At 36.2% G+C, this 16836-nt stretch overlaps 1 protein-coding gene across 1 annotated transcript in view; it reads right to left on the bottom strand.

Annotated features, from left to right (window-relative positions):
- Positions 1-4418: 4418 nt before the first annotated feature.
- LOC126972959 (transcription factor RFX3) overlaps positions 4419-16836 on the bottom strand; it is a 49453-nt gene continuing 37035 nt past the window's right edge. The window contains exons 14-16 of the mRNA XM_050820060.1: positions 16422-16551; positions 7993-8178; positions 4419-7180 (exon numbers count right to left, since the gene is read on the bottom strand). Of these exons, the coding sequence (XP_050676017.1) occupies positions 8014-8178; positions 16422-16551 (295 nt within the window). The 3' untranslated portion in view covers positions 4419-7180; positions 7993-8013. The remainder of the gene's footprint in view (positions 7181-7992; positions 8179-16421; positions 16552-16836) is intronic.

Raw genomic sequence — 16836 nt, 5'->3', positions numbered from 1 at the left:
AAAAGGAAGAAAAAATAATTGACCCGCCAATAGATTAAGAGACCTATCACAAATAAGTGATGAAATAAATTAAAATATTGTTGAGAGAGAGTTACATGGCGGATAATTTAAGCATCAGATCGACAAAGTACCACCAAAAATACAGAAAGCAGATATAGACCCATCTAATGAAAGCAATATTCAAACTCCTTATTAGTTATTTCCCCTTGGATGACGCCATTTTGTTATTATAAAATATATGATCCGTATGTGTTGGTAATACTGAATAAGACAGCAACACCGTCACAATGTGTACTAGACGAGCTGTAAACGATCACATAAACAAACGTGAAGGAACGCCATAATATTAATTATTATACAACGACTATTGAATATCGTCGATCGCTGGCTTCGTATAAAATATAAGCTCGTTGTCGCACGACGTTGTAGCTTCAAGACAATTGACCGCAAAAACTCAATATAGTGTGAAATGTAACGCGACTTGTCACACATTGAAACGAGACAATCACATTTTGAAACTTGAAATGGTGCAAGCAGTTTCCAGAGGTGCGACATTGTACTCACTATCTCGCACACGGACTTCCCGAGCCGTTTAGGTAAAGCGCAGCTGTCAGCCATCGCTAAGACCGGCGCTGTGTCTGTCTCTCGCTCGAGATGTAGAGAATGACTGCTGCAGTGTCATTTGGTAGTGGAGATGTCGAAGTGGTTTTTGAAAAGGTCGACCTAGGCGTAGATGCCACGATCTGATGTACGACAGTAGTGAAAACTTCATGAGTACGAGGTTAGTAATACGACACAACTATGCTCTCCTTCTGCCTAAAGAAGTGATCACTTCAATAGTGTACTCATTAAGTTCACGGCCGTTGTAAACATTCCAAGTAAAACCCAGTCTAGAAGCTTGAAGCTACAGGTCGCGCGGTGGTTCAACACACTCCGTACTCATACCCTACTTACTGTTAATTACACACAACCCATATAATATGTGTAACATTTAGTCTGTGAACTTTACTTGATCTTTATAAATCATTATACTTTGTATGATTTTGTAGGAAACTAATGTAATAGGAATTTCGTTTTTTTTTAACGTTAGGTTAGGTTAAGGTTTTGATTAAAAAAAAGTATTTATATATAATAATTCCCTTTTCTTTCGTAAAGTATAGGTTTAATACAAACACACGCCTGTTTCCCGCCGGGGTAGGCAGAGACATCAGAACGCCATATGCGTCTATCCTTACAAACCTCACGCGCTTCCTCTACATTCATTACTCTGTTCATACATGCTCGCCGGTTGCGGGTACTTCGGACCTCTCCTTTTTTCAAGACGTTCCCAATTTGCTCGACGAATGTTCTACGAGGTGTCCCGCGATAGACTTGCCCACATACTTGCCTCAAATATTTGATTCATCATTCTTTCTTCACTCATTCGCTCCAAGTGTCCAAACCATTTCAGCATTCCTTTCTATCCTTGTCCCAACATCTTCTTTCAGACCACAGCGCGCTCGTATTAACGCATTCATAATTCTATCAATCAGTCTCACCCCACACACACCACGCAGTGATCGCATCTCAACTGCATTAGGTCTGCTTTTATGCTTCTTCTGCCATACGCAACTCTCACTTCCGTTCATCAACGTGTTCACACAGTTTCCCGCAGTCACTCTAAGACTTTATATAATACGTGAAATAAAAATATCTTTCCCTAGATATAAAGATAAGGGAATTCAATTAATTTGATAAAATGAATACAAGGATATTAGATGATGTTTTTTTTTTTAAATAAAGTAAAGTTCACGTCGATACAACATCCACTTAAATCTAGTGCAATTAAAACATAGATGCAAAAATATTGAATAAACATTCTGATAAATCGATAAAAATAATATCCGAATAAGGCTTATATTATTGAATAATAAATTTATTTCCTCTATGTAGGCACGGGTGTAGTGTGGTCGGTAACCTTCCAATATTGTCCTCGATAATAGACTCAAGTGTCGTTACAAATAAAGCTGATTCCACGTGAAGCAATCAATAAACAGACATATATATCTAGCTCCTACACGTCGACATATCTACATTAATAATAACTAAATGGCAACCTCACATGTTAATACTTATTTGCTTCGAAACACAACCATTGACTGATAAATTATCATTACATTTGAGGTAAACCGTAGTGATCGTAAGGCAATACTGTGACGTACAAAAATATAGGTAATAATTAAGTAACGCTAGAAATTATAGTAAAGCGACCGATAGCTCACTTTACAATAACGGCTTTACAAATAAACTTGCCATAAACTTATACCTGAGAATAAACTAAGAATATGCAAAATGTGGACTGTATTTCCGACAACACTGTTAGCACAATAATAATTCTGAAGTTTTCCGAATATCAATACGCGTAATGCAAATAAACGCGGGAAACGTTATACGTCCTAATTAATGTCTATAAGCAAAATGTCTATTTGTATTTTTTTAATGAAAATACGGGACGAGACGAGCAGGACGCTCAGCTGATGGTAATTGATTCGCACTGCCCCATTTCAATGCAGTGCCGTTCAGGATTCTCGAAAAGCCCAAAAATTCCGAGCGACACTACAATTGCGCTCTTCAACTTGAGACATAAGATGTTAAGTCTCATTTGCGCATAATTTCACTAGCTACGACGCCCTTCAGACCGAAACACAGTAAAGTTTACACATTACTGCTTCACGGCAGAAATAGGCGCCATTGTGGTACCCTTAATCTAGCTGGCATCCTGTACAAAGGAGCTCCCATTGGTAGACGGACATTTTGCTTATTCTTGGCCTATTCGCAGGTATAACTGTATACCAATTTTATTTGTAGGGCCGTAAATATTTTGTTATAATACAGCAACTGCACATGAAACACGAAGCAACAAGTAACCATCACAACATACAACTACTGTGTACAGTAACAAGCGCTACTCTTATGCAACATATTACCGATTCTGCCCTAATAATTATGTAAATAGATTTTTTATGACATTTTTAACTGGGACAGTGTGGGGAGACCTGAAACCATTATATAAAAGTACAATGTATTAAGTATTTTTTGTGAAAACTCTAATTTTAAACCTTGATGTCCTTTAAAAAAAATTAATGACAGACATTGATTATTCGGATATTTTGAATAATTGTATATATTGAAAGAAATTGTCGAGTTCAGTGAAATGATTTTTACTGTTTCCATGCACTTATAGTATCCTATAGTTTTGTATTCCCATACTGTTCCTGATAAAAAACACTAATTATTTCTCATGTTATAATAATGTTAGTAATGAGGCTATTATTTTTGAAATTTCTTAATTACGCAAGGGGAAGCCAAAATATAGATAAATTGTTCACAGTAAATTGAACTAAAACCGAGAAATTATACAAATAACAAAATATTACCAACTCTATCATAAAAATATTAGAATAGCCTGTTTTATTTTAAATGTAAACTTTCTCGATAGAACCAAATACGCTTTGACTACAAATAAACACCAAGTTGATTTTCTAATTTGTTCAACTGACAACATTTATCTTAGCTACACAATATAAAATATAATACTCCAATAGATATAGTTACTCTCTGAATAAATTATTGTTATATTTTATGTTATCGTCGTCTGAAAACTTAATTAATTACAGACAATTATTGAGATCACATTAAACATTCTTCGAATCGAAAAGGCTCGATTATCATAATATTACTTAGGTTTTATTAAAACATATTCTCTGAACATCATTGAAGATATACCAGGACGGTAAGTTATGAAACCGATTTTGGATAGATTAGAGTATATAAGTAGATATTCCAATCATATTTTGGCCAGAGATAAGTTAAGAGTTAGAACTATGACGCAGTAAAAAGTAAGTTTATCTTTCTTTAATTATTTATTATTATATTGATTTTAAAGAAAAAAGTTAGATTAATGATGATGGTGATAAAAAAAAATGTACTTTTACTCAACTTACTAGTTTCATTATGAGAAATAAAGTCGTAATAATATTATGACTGTCTGAATAAAGATAAATTTAGTCAATTTATTATCTAAGCAATTCCTCACTTCTCTTTGGTAAATAAATAGAAACTTTAATTCCCCGTTCTAAAAATACTCTCTCATAGATCTATCTCAACACACTAGGTATGTACAATAATTAATATTTCTTTACATTTACTTAGTATACATCTACAGGGCCATGTTCCACATAGTTTAAATTATTAATGAACAGAACCATTTCTATGTTTGGAACAGGCCCTCAATACGGTAAAGTGACTGACATACTATTTTAAGATTTATATGCTGTAAAGCAAGGATAAAGATTTTGAAGTACGAGATACATAAAGCATGGATGCCGGTCTTACAAATAAATGTCTCTTATTAGAGGAGGCCGGCCCTCGAAAGCGCAACGGTCCATTTGGAAACTTCTAAAGAAATCCGTTTTATGGTTTCTTATCATAATAGGCTGTGCCACGGACAATAAACTAGCGAAGGATACCGAATGTCAGTCACTGTTGAAATATGTACAGACAAGATGGATGCCACGTGATAAGGGCAAACTAAGCTATTCACAACAGGCGCCACGCGCCCTATTTGTTAATATTAAGGCTGAGTTTAAATGGTCACCGGCTGTTATCGAAGAGCGTCCGATCACTTTAAGGAGTCCGCCCATTAGACCTAGGCCGCACTACGGTTAAACCGCAGCGGTTTTTTACTGTTTATGAAACAGAAAACGAATACAAGCTGCCGTACTTACGGTTTTTACCCTCGAATAATTTTAAAACCGTGAAATGTTACAAAATTTTCGCGAAAAAAAACCCGCCGCTTAATTCGTTATTCATAGAACGTCTGTGGTCGCGCTATTGAAATTATGTCGTCAATCGAGTTGGAGTCTGTTTCAAACGCAAAGTTCGAAAGTTTATCCCAGAATCCCAATTTTGTATGCAATGAAGGTCGCAAATTTGTGCAAAACTTAATGGAAGTTGGCTACTGACATCCGATAGTATGTAATTGAAAAATTTATCCGGGTGTTCTCTTAAAATTTTATATTTCTTATAAAAGAAACCTCTTATCTACATTGACGTCTTTTTTTCTGATTATTAGGATCAAAGCAACAATACCTTACTTTTTAGAAATCCATCTGCTAACTGTGAAAATCGCGGATGGTTTCGCTGTTTAAAATCGTCGTATGTGCGTCTCGAGCGGTTTCGCGGTTAGAGCCGTCAACCGCTCCCGTGAAAAAAACAGTAGTGCGGCCTAAGCCTTACTCGGCACCACCTTCGTGTATGACATAGGACCTTGCCAACTAGGCATACCTACATGGTACGCAGTGATATTGGACGGTGACAATTTTTAAGCTGACATGTTTCTGGAACCTTCATGTATACGTAGTGAGCAGACTCCTTTATAATGTCTAAAACGATAACCATAGTAACCACGCCAACCTTAAGCAATATATTTTCTCTTGACATTAAATAAAAAAAAATACATCGATATACATAACTGTAAAAACTATATGTCATTTATTGACAATGAATGACGCAAGCCCAACATATTATTATACATAAAGATGCATTATTCAAATCAAATATTTTAGTACACTAACTAGATATTACTAATGCTGCTGTCGTAAACTAATATCCGCCATTTTGAATTTAAAAGTGATGGACGTTACAAGCCATCAGTACTTAATAAGCTCACACACATCTTAATACTAATAAATACAACGTCTGTTACATACAATATAGAACTTTAAACAATACAAATGACTGTGTTCATACGCTGGTAGCTTGTCTTTATTGACTAGAATAGTATTGAGCTAGCTACTTCATATATTGCACTTTATATACATCACTATAAAGTGTATGTATATACTTTTAATTAGTCCTGATTCCGGGTATATCAAATTGAAAGCATTTTATGGGTACACTTGTTTAAGTTAAGCGGGATAATATATTCCGATTGACAAAAGGACCTAATGCGTAGCATACCGCGGTGTGACCGAGATCACACCGAACCCGACCCGTCACTTCGACACGTAGAATAGAACGCCACATGTGTCGCTTGCTTTATTCACGTTCCGGGCCTAGCATTACAGAAAGTATGTTACTCTTATCCGCCATTTTCTTATACATCCTACACATTGACACACAAATGACAACGATGACAAATATGACACATCGTGTCAACAATGACCTTAAAATAACATTGAATTATGTCAATTATCACACAAACACGACATGTGTGGGTCACTCTATTTTGCAAATTACATTAGTCATTATATGTTCCTTTACACTCGTCTCATTCAGTTTGATGTGTCTAGTCTACAAGCTTTAATTGTTAAAGGGTACATGAAAATATTTTTCTTTGGTTCGGCATAATATTAAGACTTAGGGCGGTTTTCCTGTCACTGTGCGGAGCTAGTCACACGCAAGACAATGTCCCATCTGCAATCGATCACACGTTCCGCGTGCGCGTAGCACGTGTGATAGAAAACACATATATAAAATAATAGAATGCGGTAAACATTTTTGGCCTTACAAATAAAGTTATAACTGAGAATAAACAAAGACTATGCAAACTGTTAACTATATCCCTGGCAACACTGTCAGTACAATAATAATTCTTAAGTTCTCCGAATGTCAAGCAGCCTTGCAAATAAACGCGGGAAATGTTATACGTTCAAATAAACCAATCGTAAGCAAAATGTCTATTTGTAAACATTTTACATACATTTGTTTTGTTTGAGCTTTATATCAATTTTATTTGTTAGGCCTTTAAAGTAAGACTTAATTGTATACTGAGAAAAAATCACAAACTTGTCTCCGTTCATTAATTTTTTGACTGAATTTTGAATGCTAACAGTAAGATTGATTAATTTTTAGGGTTCCGTAATAAGGATACGTGATCGTGGCCAAGAGATTCTGTTACACTCCGCTATCGCAGCCAAGACATCGAATTCAAAATGGCCGCCATATACATAAAAATAATTATTTACAAAATGTATTTAACATTTACGTAGTGTTATATTTTAGTACGGAACCCTTCGTGTGAGAGGCCGTTTTTTTATAAAAAAAAAACTGTCATTATGGTGGTTATGCTGCGGCCGTCTATAATGTGACATATGCTTAGCTGGTAACTCCTTGACTTCGAGAATCCAAATTGAAAATTCTGTAATATAAAGTTTGGAAATGGTTAATATAATAATATTGCAAACAAGAAAATGAGATGAATTCAAGTTATTCCAAATATAATATAACAATATAGTTTGATTGTACATGAAAGTTCATAGAAAACCGCAGTATAGGTACTATTGCAGAGGAATGCCGGACATCCATATGATATTCTAATTTGTACAGTGTGTGAAAGTGGAATTCCTCCGTCCGAGCGCTCTTCCACTGCGCCAACCGTTCGAGTGACGTATGTTTCGTAAATCTTGGTGCGTCATGTTCAACTCTCAGGATGTGCCTGATAACCTGCTCAACCCCAATATTCACATATATAGGAAATTGACTTAAGATATCCCTCTTTCAAATCTGAACAATTATATTATATCACATTAAAAATAACAAATTGTGTGAACAACACGTCACTCGAACGGTTGGCTCAGGGGAAGAGGCAAAGTTTAAAAACGGCTTTGAATGTCATGCCAGTGGGAGGCTCCTTTGCACAGGATGCCGGCTAGATTATGGGTACCACTATTTCTGCTGTGAAGCTGTAACGTGTATGCATTACTGTGTTTCGGTCCGAAGGGCGCCGTAGCTAGTGTAATTACTGGGCAAATGAGACTTAACATCTTATGTCTCAAGGTGACGAGCGCAATTGTGGGGTTTTTCAAGAATCCAGAACAGCACTGCATTGTAATGGGCAGGGCGTATCTTATTTTCATAAAAAAAAGAGCGCTCAGACAGAAACCGAGAGGCCGAGAGTTCGAGTCCCCGCATCGTTCGTAAGTTGTAGTTACAAATATAACTGAACGTTACTCAGTAGTGTTCGTTGTCCGCTCACTCGGCCATCCTCGGCTTCTTGCCGTCTTCGTCGTCGTCGTCGTCGTCGTCCTCGGCCCACTCCCACTCGTCTCCGTCGTCGTCGGCCGCGCTCTCTCTCTCTCCCTCTCTCGCCCGCGCCTCCTCCATGTTGCTCCGCTCTGGTATCTCATCGTCGTCGTCCTGAACGAGTATCACATCGTGACTAACATTACATAATGACTTTCTTAATGATACCACAGATTGTTAGTTAGTAAGTCTTTTGTCGAGCGATGTATATGCTTCTACAATATGATACCAGAAAATGTACAAAACAAATGTGTTACGAAATTTAAAAGAATTGTTAAAAAACGTTTGTGTGGGAAAGGTTATTATAGCATAAATGATTTTCTTAATGACACCACGGACTGGGAATAAAGCGAACACCCTCAAGCTCTTTAATTATAAATTATAAAAAAAATTATTGTACGATATCACATTGTAATCCATATTTTATATAAAAAAAAGCCCGCTGAGCTTATGGCGCCCATTCTTCCCAGGTCTGAGGCAGTCTCTTTTTAAAGGGTGGTAGTTTTTGACGTTCAATAAGTGATTTTAAATCCTATTTTGAATAAAAATATTTGAATTTGAAATGGAGCGACCGCCCTCAGGCTATTAATTATTAAATAATAATTTTAATTGTACGATATTACTTTGTAAACATATTTTTTTGGTGAAAAAATGTTGCGCCCATTCTTCTCAGGTCTGAGACATTCGTTTCGGAATGGGTGGTAGTTCAATAAGTACGAAAGTCTTTACTTTAGAATACTTTATATAAGTTATGTCACATCCTATTGCGAATAAAAAATTTTGAATTTGAATTATATGATATAAAATCGTCTGTAAAGCTAGAAAGTCAAGCCGGCAGAATCACTCGTTTTTAGATCAAAATTTAGTGCTCATTTAGTGCTGTGATGGAGAATCAAAAACTTTTAATTAAGCTAGCAGTGTACCGTTCACGACCGCGTTATGATACAGTTGTAGCGGAATTCACATGAGCTAATAATGTAGTGCTGCCATTGTAGCACAGGATTTTTGAACAATTATTTGTTTTTTACTAACTGACCCAGCAAACGTTGTATTGCCATATAAAGAAATAAGAAAAAAATATTAAAATTTTTGAGGGTATAAAAAATAGATGACGACCGATTCTCAGATCTACCAAATATTAAATCGTACATAATATCTGCCAACTATAGGTAGCTAAAATTAAGTTTTTTGTTTACCTCCGGAGAAAGTTCGAAAGATATAAAGATTCTAATTGGTTATTCGTTTGAACCATTCTTTCGATTTGATTTCTGAACGACGGGGGAAACATCAAAGGAAAAACAAAATTGTTGTTTTTATTTAATTCCGAACATTTTCATATTTATTCACCTTTTAAACCTTCTCTAGACTTCCACAAATAATTCAAAACCAAAATTAGACAAATCAGTCCAGCCGTTCTCGAGTTTTAGCGAGACTAACATTTTTATATATATAGCAATTCATTTTTATATATATAGCAATTCATTTTTATATATATAGCAATTCATTTTTATATATATAGATTTTTTCTAATCAACTACTGCTAGTATAACACCGCCAACAGTCTTACGATCTAGAAGAAGACTACATATTTGTAACTATACTACGTGATATAAAACAAATTCGTTTCCCGCTGTCTAAATCTTTCTATTAGATCTTTTAAACTACTGAATGTATTTTGATGCGATTTTTTTCATAGATAGTGTGATTAAAGAGGGAGTTTTGTATGTATAATACATACATAATGTAGTAGAGAAACACTGACACTTTTACAGGTTTCAAATGTGATGTCGTCAACTAACAATTTTTTTTTGCGCTTACATTGCAAATGCTGACTGAAACCTGCGAGATAGATCAAAATAATGTACTACAGTATTGTGCACCTTAAAAAGGTCTACAAAAAATTCCACAGTGGTGTATGTCTATCTTTTAGACATAACCCACAATAACACGTGCGGTGTTTACCCGCTCTCCTGCCTCGTATCTTTTTCTAAAACACCTCGCGTGTAATCACGTTTCGTTGTACTGACCGTCAAATCTAGAAGTATAAGAAGGTGCTTGTTCTATTCTATTCTATTCTTTTTAGTGGCTTCTGTGGAAGCGGCACCACAACTCGCCAATGTCACGTTTCAGTAGACCAACAAGCTTAGAGTGTGTCATTTGATCGGTGTAAACGATTTTATAAGTGATTATAGTAATGACCGGTGCCCAGAATCAAAACAGATTTATTTTCTTATTATACCTGAAACAAATATACATGCTGTTAGATTATAATGGACAAACACTGATAATATTACTTATATAAAACATTTATTGTGTTAGTTATAACTTAATATTATTCTGTTTAATATATTTACATAAAGTATTTACAAAAGGAGTGAAAACAAAGGTGAGGAGGCATTTCATGGAGGTGGGGCGGGGGATTTCAGGAGGTATAAAGTTGTACAAGGAAGACTTCATTAAAGGGCAATTAAAGAATAAATGGTCTACATTTCCCTCATCAAGTCCACATTCACATAGAGAATGGTCTCTAATTCTTAATTTGGCTAGGAATACTGGAGTGCAAGAGTGGTTTAAGCGTAACCGGCAAACTGTTGATATTATTGATTTATTGGGGAATCTAAATTTCGAGAACCACGGTTTTAATGGGATTACAGGTTGAATATCACCATAAAAGACGCCTTTAGCAGTTTTGGAAACCTGCCAGATGTATGACCACCTCTCAAACATATTTATTTTCAAAGTGGAGCACAAGTCATGAGAGAAGATTTGAGAATGTTGTTGGGAACCTGTATGAGCAGCTGACCTGGCACAAGCATCAGCATTTTCATTGCCGATTATACCTGCATGGCCTGGTATCCATGCTAGAACTATGTTGATGTTGAGATCATAGCACTCTTTCAAGTTTTCACTTATCTTAAGTATAATTGGAAACCTACTTTTTGAGCGAAATGGATTTGAGAGGATGGATTGAAGGCAGCTTTTGGAGTCTGATAATATAATAGAATTGTTTAGGCCATGGGACTTAATAAATAAAATAGCTTCAAGTATAGCAATTGCTTCCCCTGTGAATACCGAAGTGACAGTTGGGCAGCTATAACTTAATACAATTCTTGTGGAGGGGATCCATACTGCAACACCAACTGGGCTCATGTGTATTTTAGAAGCATCAGTGAAAATCTTATGCCAATTTTGGAAATCTGAATGCATAACATGAGAAAAAGTTTTGTTAGCTTCTATGGTGAACTTATTAATGCCCAGATCTAAAATTATTAAGGGTTGGAAGGTGAGTGCATTAAAAGGCATTGAGAATAGCGGTAATTTCGAAAGTTGAAAAAAGGGGTTAGGGAGTTGAGAGTACAATAGGTAACTATGGGCAAGACATGATCTCTTATCTTGAGAAATTTGGTTATTGTTGTATAGGCCAACTAATTGTTCTAATTTATGCAGCAAAGGGTGATCCCGGAATTCCGCAAATTTAAAAAACAGTTTATTAGCGAGGAACTGTCGACGAAGCGAGAGGGGAGGTTCTACACACTCGACCTGCATAGCATTAATAGGACTAGATTTCATAGCTCCTAATATAATGCGCAAACATTTTGCCTGTAATTTGTCTAACTTATCTAAACCTGCCTTATTGCCTGGAATCAAAAGTAACGTGCCATAATCCATGTGGCTACGAATTATGGCATTGTATAGCAATCTTTGGGTGAAGGGGTGAGCCCCCCACCAAACGCCAGATAATGAGCGAAGGATATTAATATTTTTTTCACACTTTTGGGAGATGTAGTTAAAGTGCTTTACACCTGTCAATTTTTGATCCAACCATACATCCAAGAACTTAACATTATCGACAAAAGGAACTTCAATATTGTAAATTTTGACTTTGATTACAGGGAGACGTCTTTTGTTGGTGAATAAAACTACCCTACTTTTGGAAGGTGATAGTGTTAACCCATGTTTCAAGAGGTATGATGAGAGATATTCTAGAGCATTACTCAAACGATTAGAAGAAGCCTGTATAGACTTATCAGAAGTATATAGAACAATATCATCTGCATATTGCAAGATTTGGCAAAAGGGGGTAACTGTGCTAGAAATATCAGAGGTATACAGGTTGTATAGTAAAGGACTGAGAACAGAACCTTGAGGTAAACCTTTCCAAACTGTTTTAGGAGGTAGGTATGAGGATGGGCCTTTAATGGTAATTGTTCGCTCCATTAGCATATTGCATATGAATCGAGTTAACTTCGCTGGAATACTCAGCTGAATGAGTTTGCTCCTGAGCAGAGGAAGAGACACGTTATCATATGCGGATTCTATATCTAGAAAAACTCCCAAAGAGGTTCTTTTTGGAAAAGGGCTAATCTTATATCAGTGGTAAGGATACCCAAGCTATCTAATGAGCTCTTCCCCTTTCTGAATCCAAACTGGGAATCGGAAATGAGGTTATTGTATTCAACAAACCACTCAAGTCGATGTTTGATCATATGTTCACATATTTTTGCAAGAGCAGATGATAGGGCAATAGGTCTATAACTGGTGGCTTTAGATGGACTCTGACCTGGTTTGAGTATAGGAATGATCACTTGATTTTTCCAAGATGGAGGTATGGCACCAACATCAAATAAGTTATTGATAATTTTGAGATAATATTCTTGGGATCTGATTGAAGATTGTTTAAGGAAAGAATAGGGGATGCCATCGGCCCCGGGAGAAGTGTCAACTAAGCCATCCAATGCCAGAAGGAGTTCTGAAAAAGAGAAAGGGGAGTCTAAACTATGAGTTGATGAGAGAGGGATTGGAGGTGAAGGGAGATAGTCTTCATTAGGAACTGAAGGGGGTGACAACCTATCTGCAAAGGATTCAAGCCATACAGATGGATCTACACTTGAGTCATGCTCCGAAGGATTGTAAGAACCCCTAAATTTTTTAACTTGTTTCCATACAATTGTAGATGGAGTACAGGGAGATAAGCTCTGGCAAAAATTGATCCAACCTTGTTTTTTCTTTTTGGCAAATAAATTAGTGGCCTTTGCAGCAGCTTTTTTATAATTAATGAAGTTGGTCAGAGTCATGCTCCTATTATATGTTTTTTCGGCTAATTTTCTTTCCTTAGCAGCCTTGGTGCAATCTGAATCCCACCAAGGAGTTGAAATTTTAGTATTGGATGGTTTTTTAATGGGAAAATTTTGGTCAGCACTAAATATCATGGCCTCTGCTAATTTATTATAATTTTCAACAGCATTTGAATGGTTAGGATTGGGAAAGCTTAAAATTTTTTCATCAAGGCAAATGGAAAATTGCTGCCAATTAGCATTTGTTAATCTGTATTTGAGAGAAGGGGAAAAATTTTGAGCAGGGATTACTTTATCAGGTAATGAAATGATAATAGGATAGTGATCACTGCCATTGGAATTTTGAAGGATGTTCCAAGAAATAAGAGAAGCAAGACAAGGAGAACATAGGGTCAGGTCAACTGCACTTTTTGGATTTTGAGAAGGAGCAACCCTGCGGGTTGGAGAGCCATCATTTATTATGCAGAGATTACATTCATCAAAAATATCAAGAAGGGAAAGAGAAAAATAATCAGTAGTGCTAGAGCCCCAAGACATGTGATGTGCATTAAAATCTCCCATTAGAATCATAGGAGAGGGAATAGACGAGATTAAATGGAGGATGTCTGCAATCATAGTTGAATGAGGTTGAGGGATGTATATAGACCATGGAGATGTTCAAAACTTTTGCAGCAACAATATTTATACCAGGATGTTGGTTTGGAAGGATTATTGGGGAAAAGGGAAGGGTGCGTCTTATAAATAAGGCACAGCCTGCACCAATACCATCTGCTCGATCATCCCTGAGGCATGCATAGCCCGGGACCCTGAAGTGTGATCCAGGGGCCAGCCATGTCTCAGATATGGCGATGGCAGAGGGAAGGTATTTATTTATAAGATGAATAAGGCTTGGTTTCCTAGGACGTAGGGCTTCTGGTGTTCCATTGAAGGATGGTCACTGGGGCCATGATTGTTACAAAAGGATAAGATGTGAGATAGTTTATGGGCAACGTTGGACGGTATGTTAAGAGTGTTACTTGATATGAGACTTAGAATGAGTGAAAGGAGAACCTCCAGGAGGTTTTCATTCTGTACTGTAGAGGAGGGAATAGACTGATGCATTAATGCTGAGCCATTGGGGAACACTGAAGGTACCTCAGCAATAATGGCCTGATGAGCAGCTTTATCATAGGACTTGCCTAATGGGGCTCTAGAGTGTGGAAGAGAAGTAACAGTTTTCCTATATGAGGTAGTTGGAGCAGAAGGAATACTAGTCTGGCTCGTGTGGGTTGTAGGGGCATTATGGGATGAGGAAGGATTACTTAGAATTTCTGTGAATGGCCTTGTAGATTTTGGGCAACGCTTTGCTGCCTCTACATAAGAGATGTTCTCTTGTGACATTATTATTTTAATTGTTCTTTGCCTACCATGTTCAGGACAACCTTTATTGGTGGAAAAATGTTGTCCAGAACAATTAATACAATTTGCATCTTTTTCTAGTATATTACATGAGTCACCAGAGTGGGATTGGGCACATTTATAACACCTTGAGTTGGATCTGCATGTAGTTTTAATGTGTCCAAATCTGCTGCAGTTCTGACATTGAATGGTGGGGAAAAGGTAAGTTTCTACTGGAAGGGAGTTATGAAATAGGAATATTCTGGTAGGGAGTGATTGTCCTTGGAAAGTAATAACTATAGTTTGGGTTGGGATCCAAGAAACTTTATTATCCTCAATAACTTTTCTATTGAGTCTGCGAGCTTTTAAAATCTTTCCACAACCTGTGGGAAGATCCACTGACTCGACAAACTCATTCATGGATAAGTCCACCGGAACCTGGCGGACAATACCCATCTTTGTAATATTATAATTAGGTATTTTTGCTTCATATTTGTTTGCAGTTAAAAGTGGGTTATCTAAAAATTTGTTGGCATCTGAAGCTGATTTGAAGATTACTGCTATTTTATTCCTACCAACTTTTTGAATACCATCCGGGCATATATTGGCAACTTTATGTCTGTGTAAAAGTTGGCCAAATTTTATAGGTCTTATTGTTAAACCCGAAGAGGGATCTTCTTCAGTGCGGGAAACATGAATAATAAATGGACCTTTATCTAATGAGGTGTATTCTTTAATCCCCACAACTAAAGTTGGGTGATTATATATATTCTGTATGGATGCAGAAGCCATATCGGTATCAATAATTGTCTTTTTAGAGACTGCATTTGCGTTATGTGTTGCGCTGTCCTGTAAACGACGTTTCGATCCAGGTAATGGAATATCCGGAGGATCCGGAGGTTCTGGGGGGGTTATGTCCATAATGGATAAGTTGGTAGTAAGTCTAAGTTAGTATGCACGCAATTAGATATCTATGTTAAATTGTTAATAAATACTTACTAGTAAAAATACTCCACCACCAATAAGATAATAAAAACTGCTATCACAAGTTATTAATAGGCACTGTGAGAAAATGTAATTATAAACTGTAATAACACTCGACTCACGCGTGTTAGCTACCAAAAACCGCCAAGGTGCTTGTTATTGTGTAATATACGTAGTTTGACAGCTATCACTGTCAACTTTGACATAGAAAAATAAGAATAGAGTCTTTAAATGTCAGAAAAAATGTATAAGAACTATATTTCATTTAAGCCCTACTGATTCCTGTAAACCATATTTTGATAAATTTAAAATGCTTACTTTCCCGTGCCTATATATATATGAAGTGCTAGTATTCATTAGAACAAATAGATAGTAAACGCAGAAAAAATTAAATATGTTTCACGCAGCATACAACGGCACTTTCTGGTAATAGTATATTTAATATGGCTCCTCAGCTATATAATAAACTACCAGCAGCATATATAACTCTTTTAAAAATAAAATTAAGGAATTTTTAATGGCGAAGAAATATTATTCAATTAAAGAGAATTTAACAGACATGAATCTATAGTCATTAGAATAAGTTAATTCAGATATTTCAAATTAACATTTTTAGTAAGCAATTTTAATTTTTCACATTTTTATTATATTATGGTGGATAGACTTTTATGAATAATTTGGTTTTTATGTTGTATGTTTTTCACGGTAAACTTAGAGTAAGTAACTTATTTTTGCATGCCTACCCGGCAGATTGTTAGCACCTTTGATTATAATGTAATCAATCAATCTATGCAATTAAATGACTTGATTTGATTTGATTTGAGAAAAGAAGCATACGGTACGAAGACGAGAGTATTGTGAATTAACAGTAGATTAAGTTACTATAGACTTTGAATTTTATCTTAACAAAACAATGCTCACGTGTGCTCGCTGCATGACGGCGACAGGCGGCTCCCGGCGATGGTCTGCGATGCGTCGCTCCACCAAGTAGGCCACGTACTCGTCGTACAGCAGGCGGATGAGGTGGAACGAGCCGAACGACGCAGCTGACCTACAAGTACCCCACAGTACAAACATGTTACAAACAATATATCGCGTTTAAGGAGCATAAAAATACTGGCAAATTAAATGTAAACTATACTTGGTACTATACGATAAATAGTGATAAGTACATAATGTCAATACATACTCATATGTCTCATGTCATGCATAAATAAATGATAATTGGTACTGGCGCGGTTATAAGTAATACGAAGCGCCTTGCATTACGCGAGCGATAACAATATTATAAAATTAAATGTTAAAATAACAATGAATGCTATTGCATGATCTATTT

The sequence above is a fragment of the Leptidea sinapis genome, chromosome 28 (assembly GCF_905404315.1).
Source record: "Leptidea sinapis chromosome 28, ilLepSina1.1, whole genome shotgun sequence".
NCBI classification, from domain to species: Eukaryota; Metazoa; Arthropoda; class Insecta; order Lepidoptera; family Pieridae; genus Leptidea; species Leptidea sinapis.
This window is presented reverse-complemented; position numbering and strand designations above follow the sequence as displayed.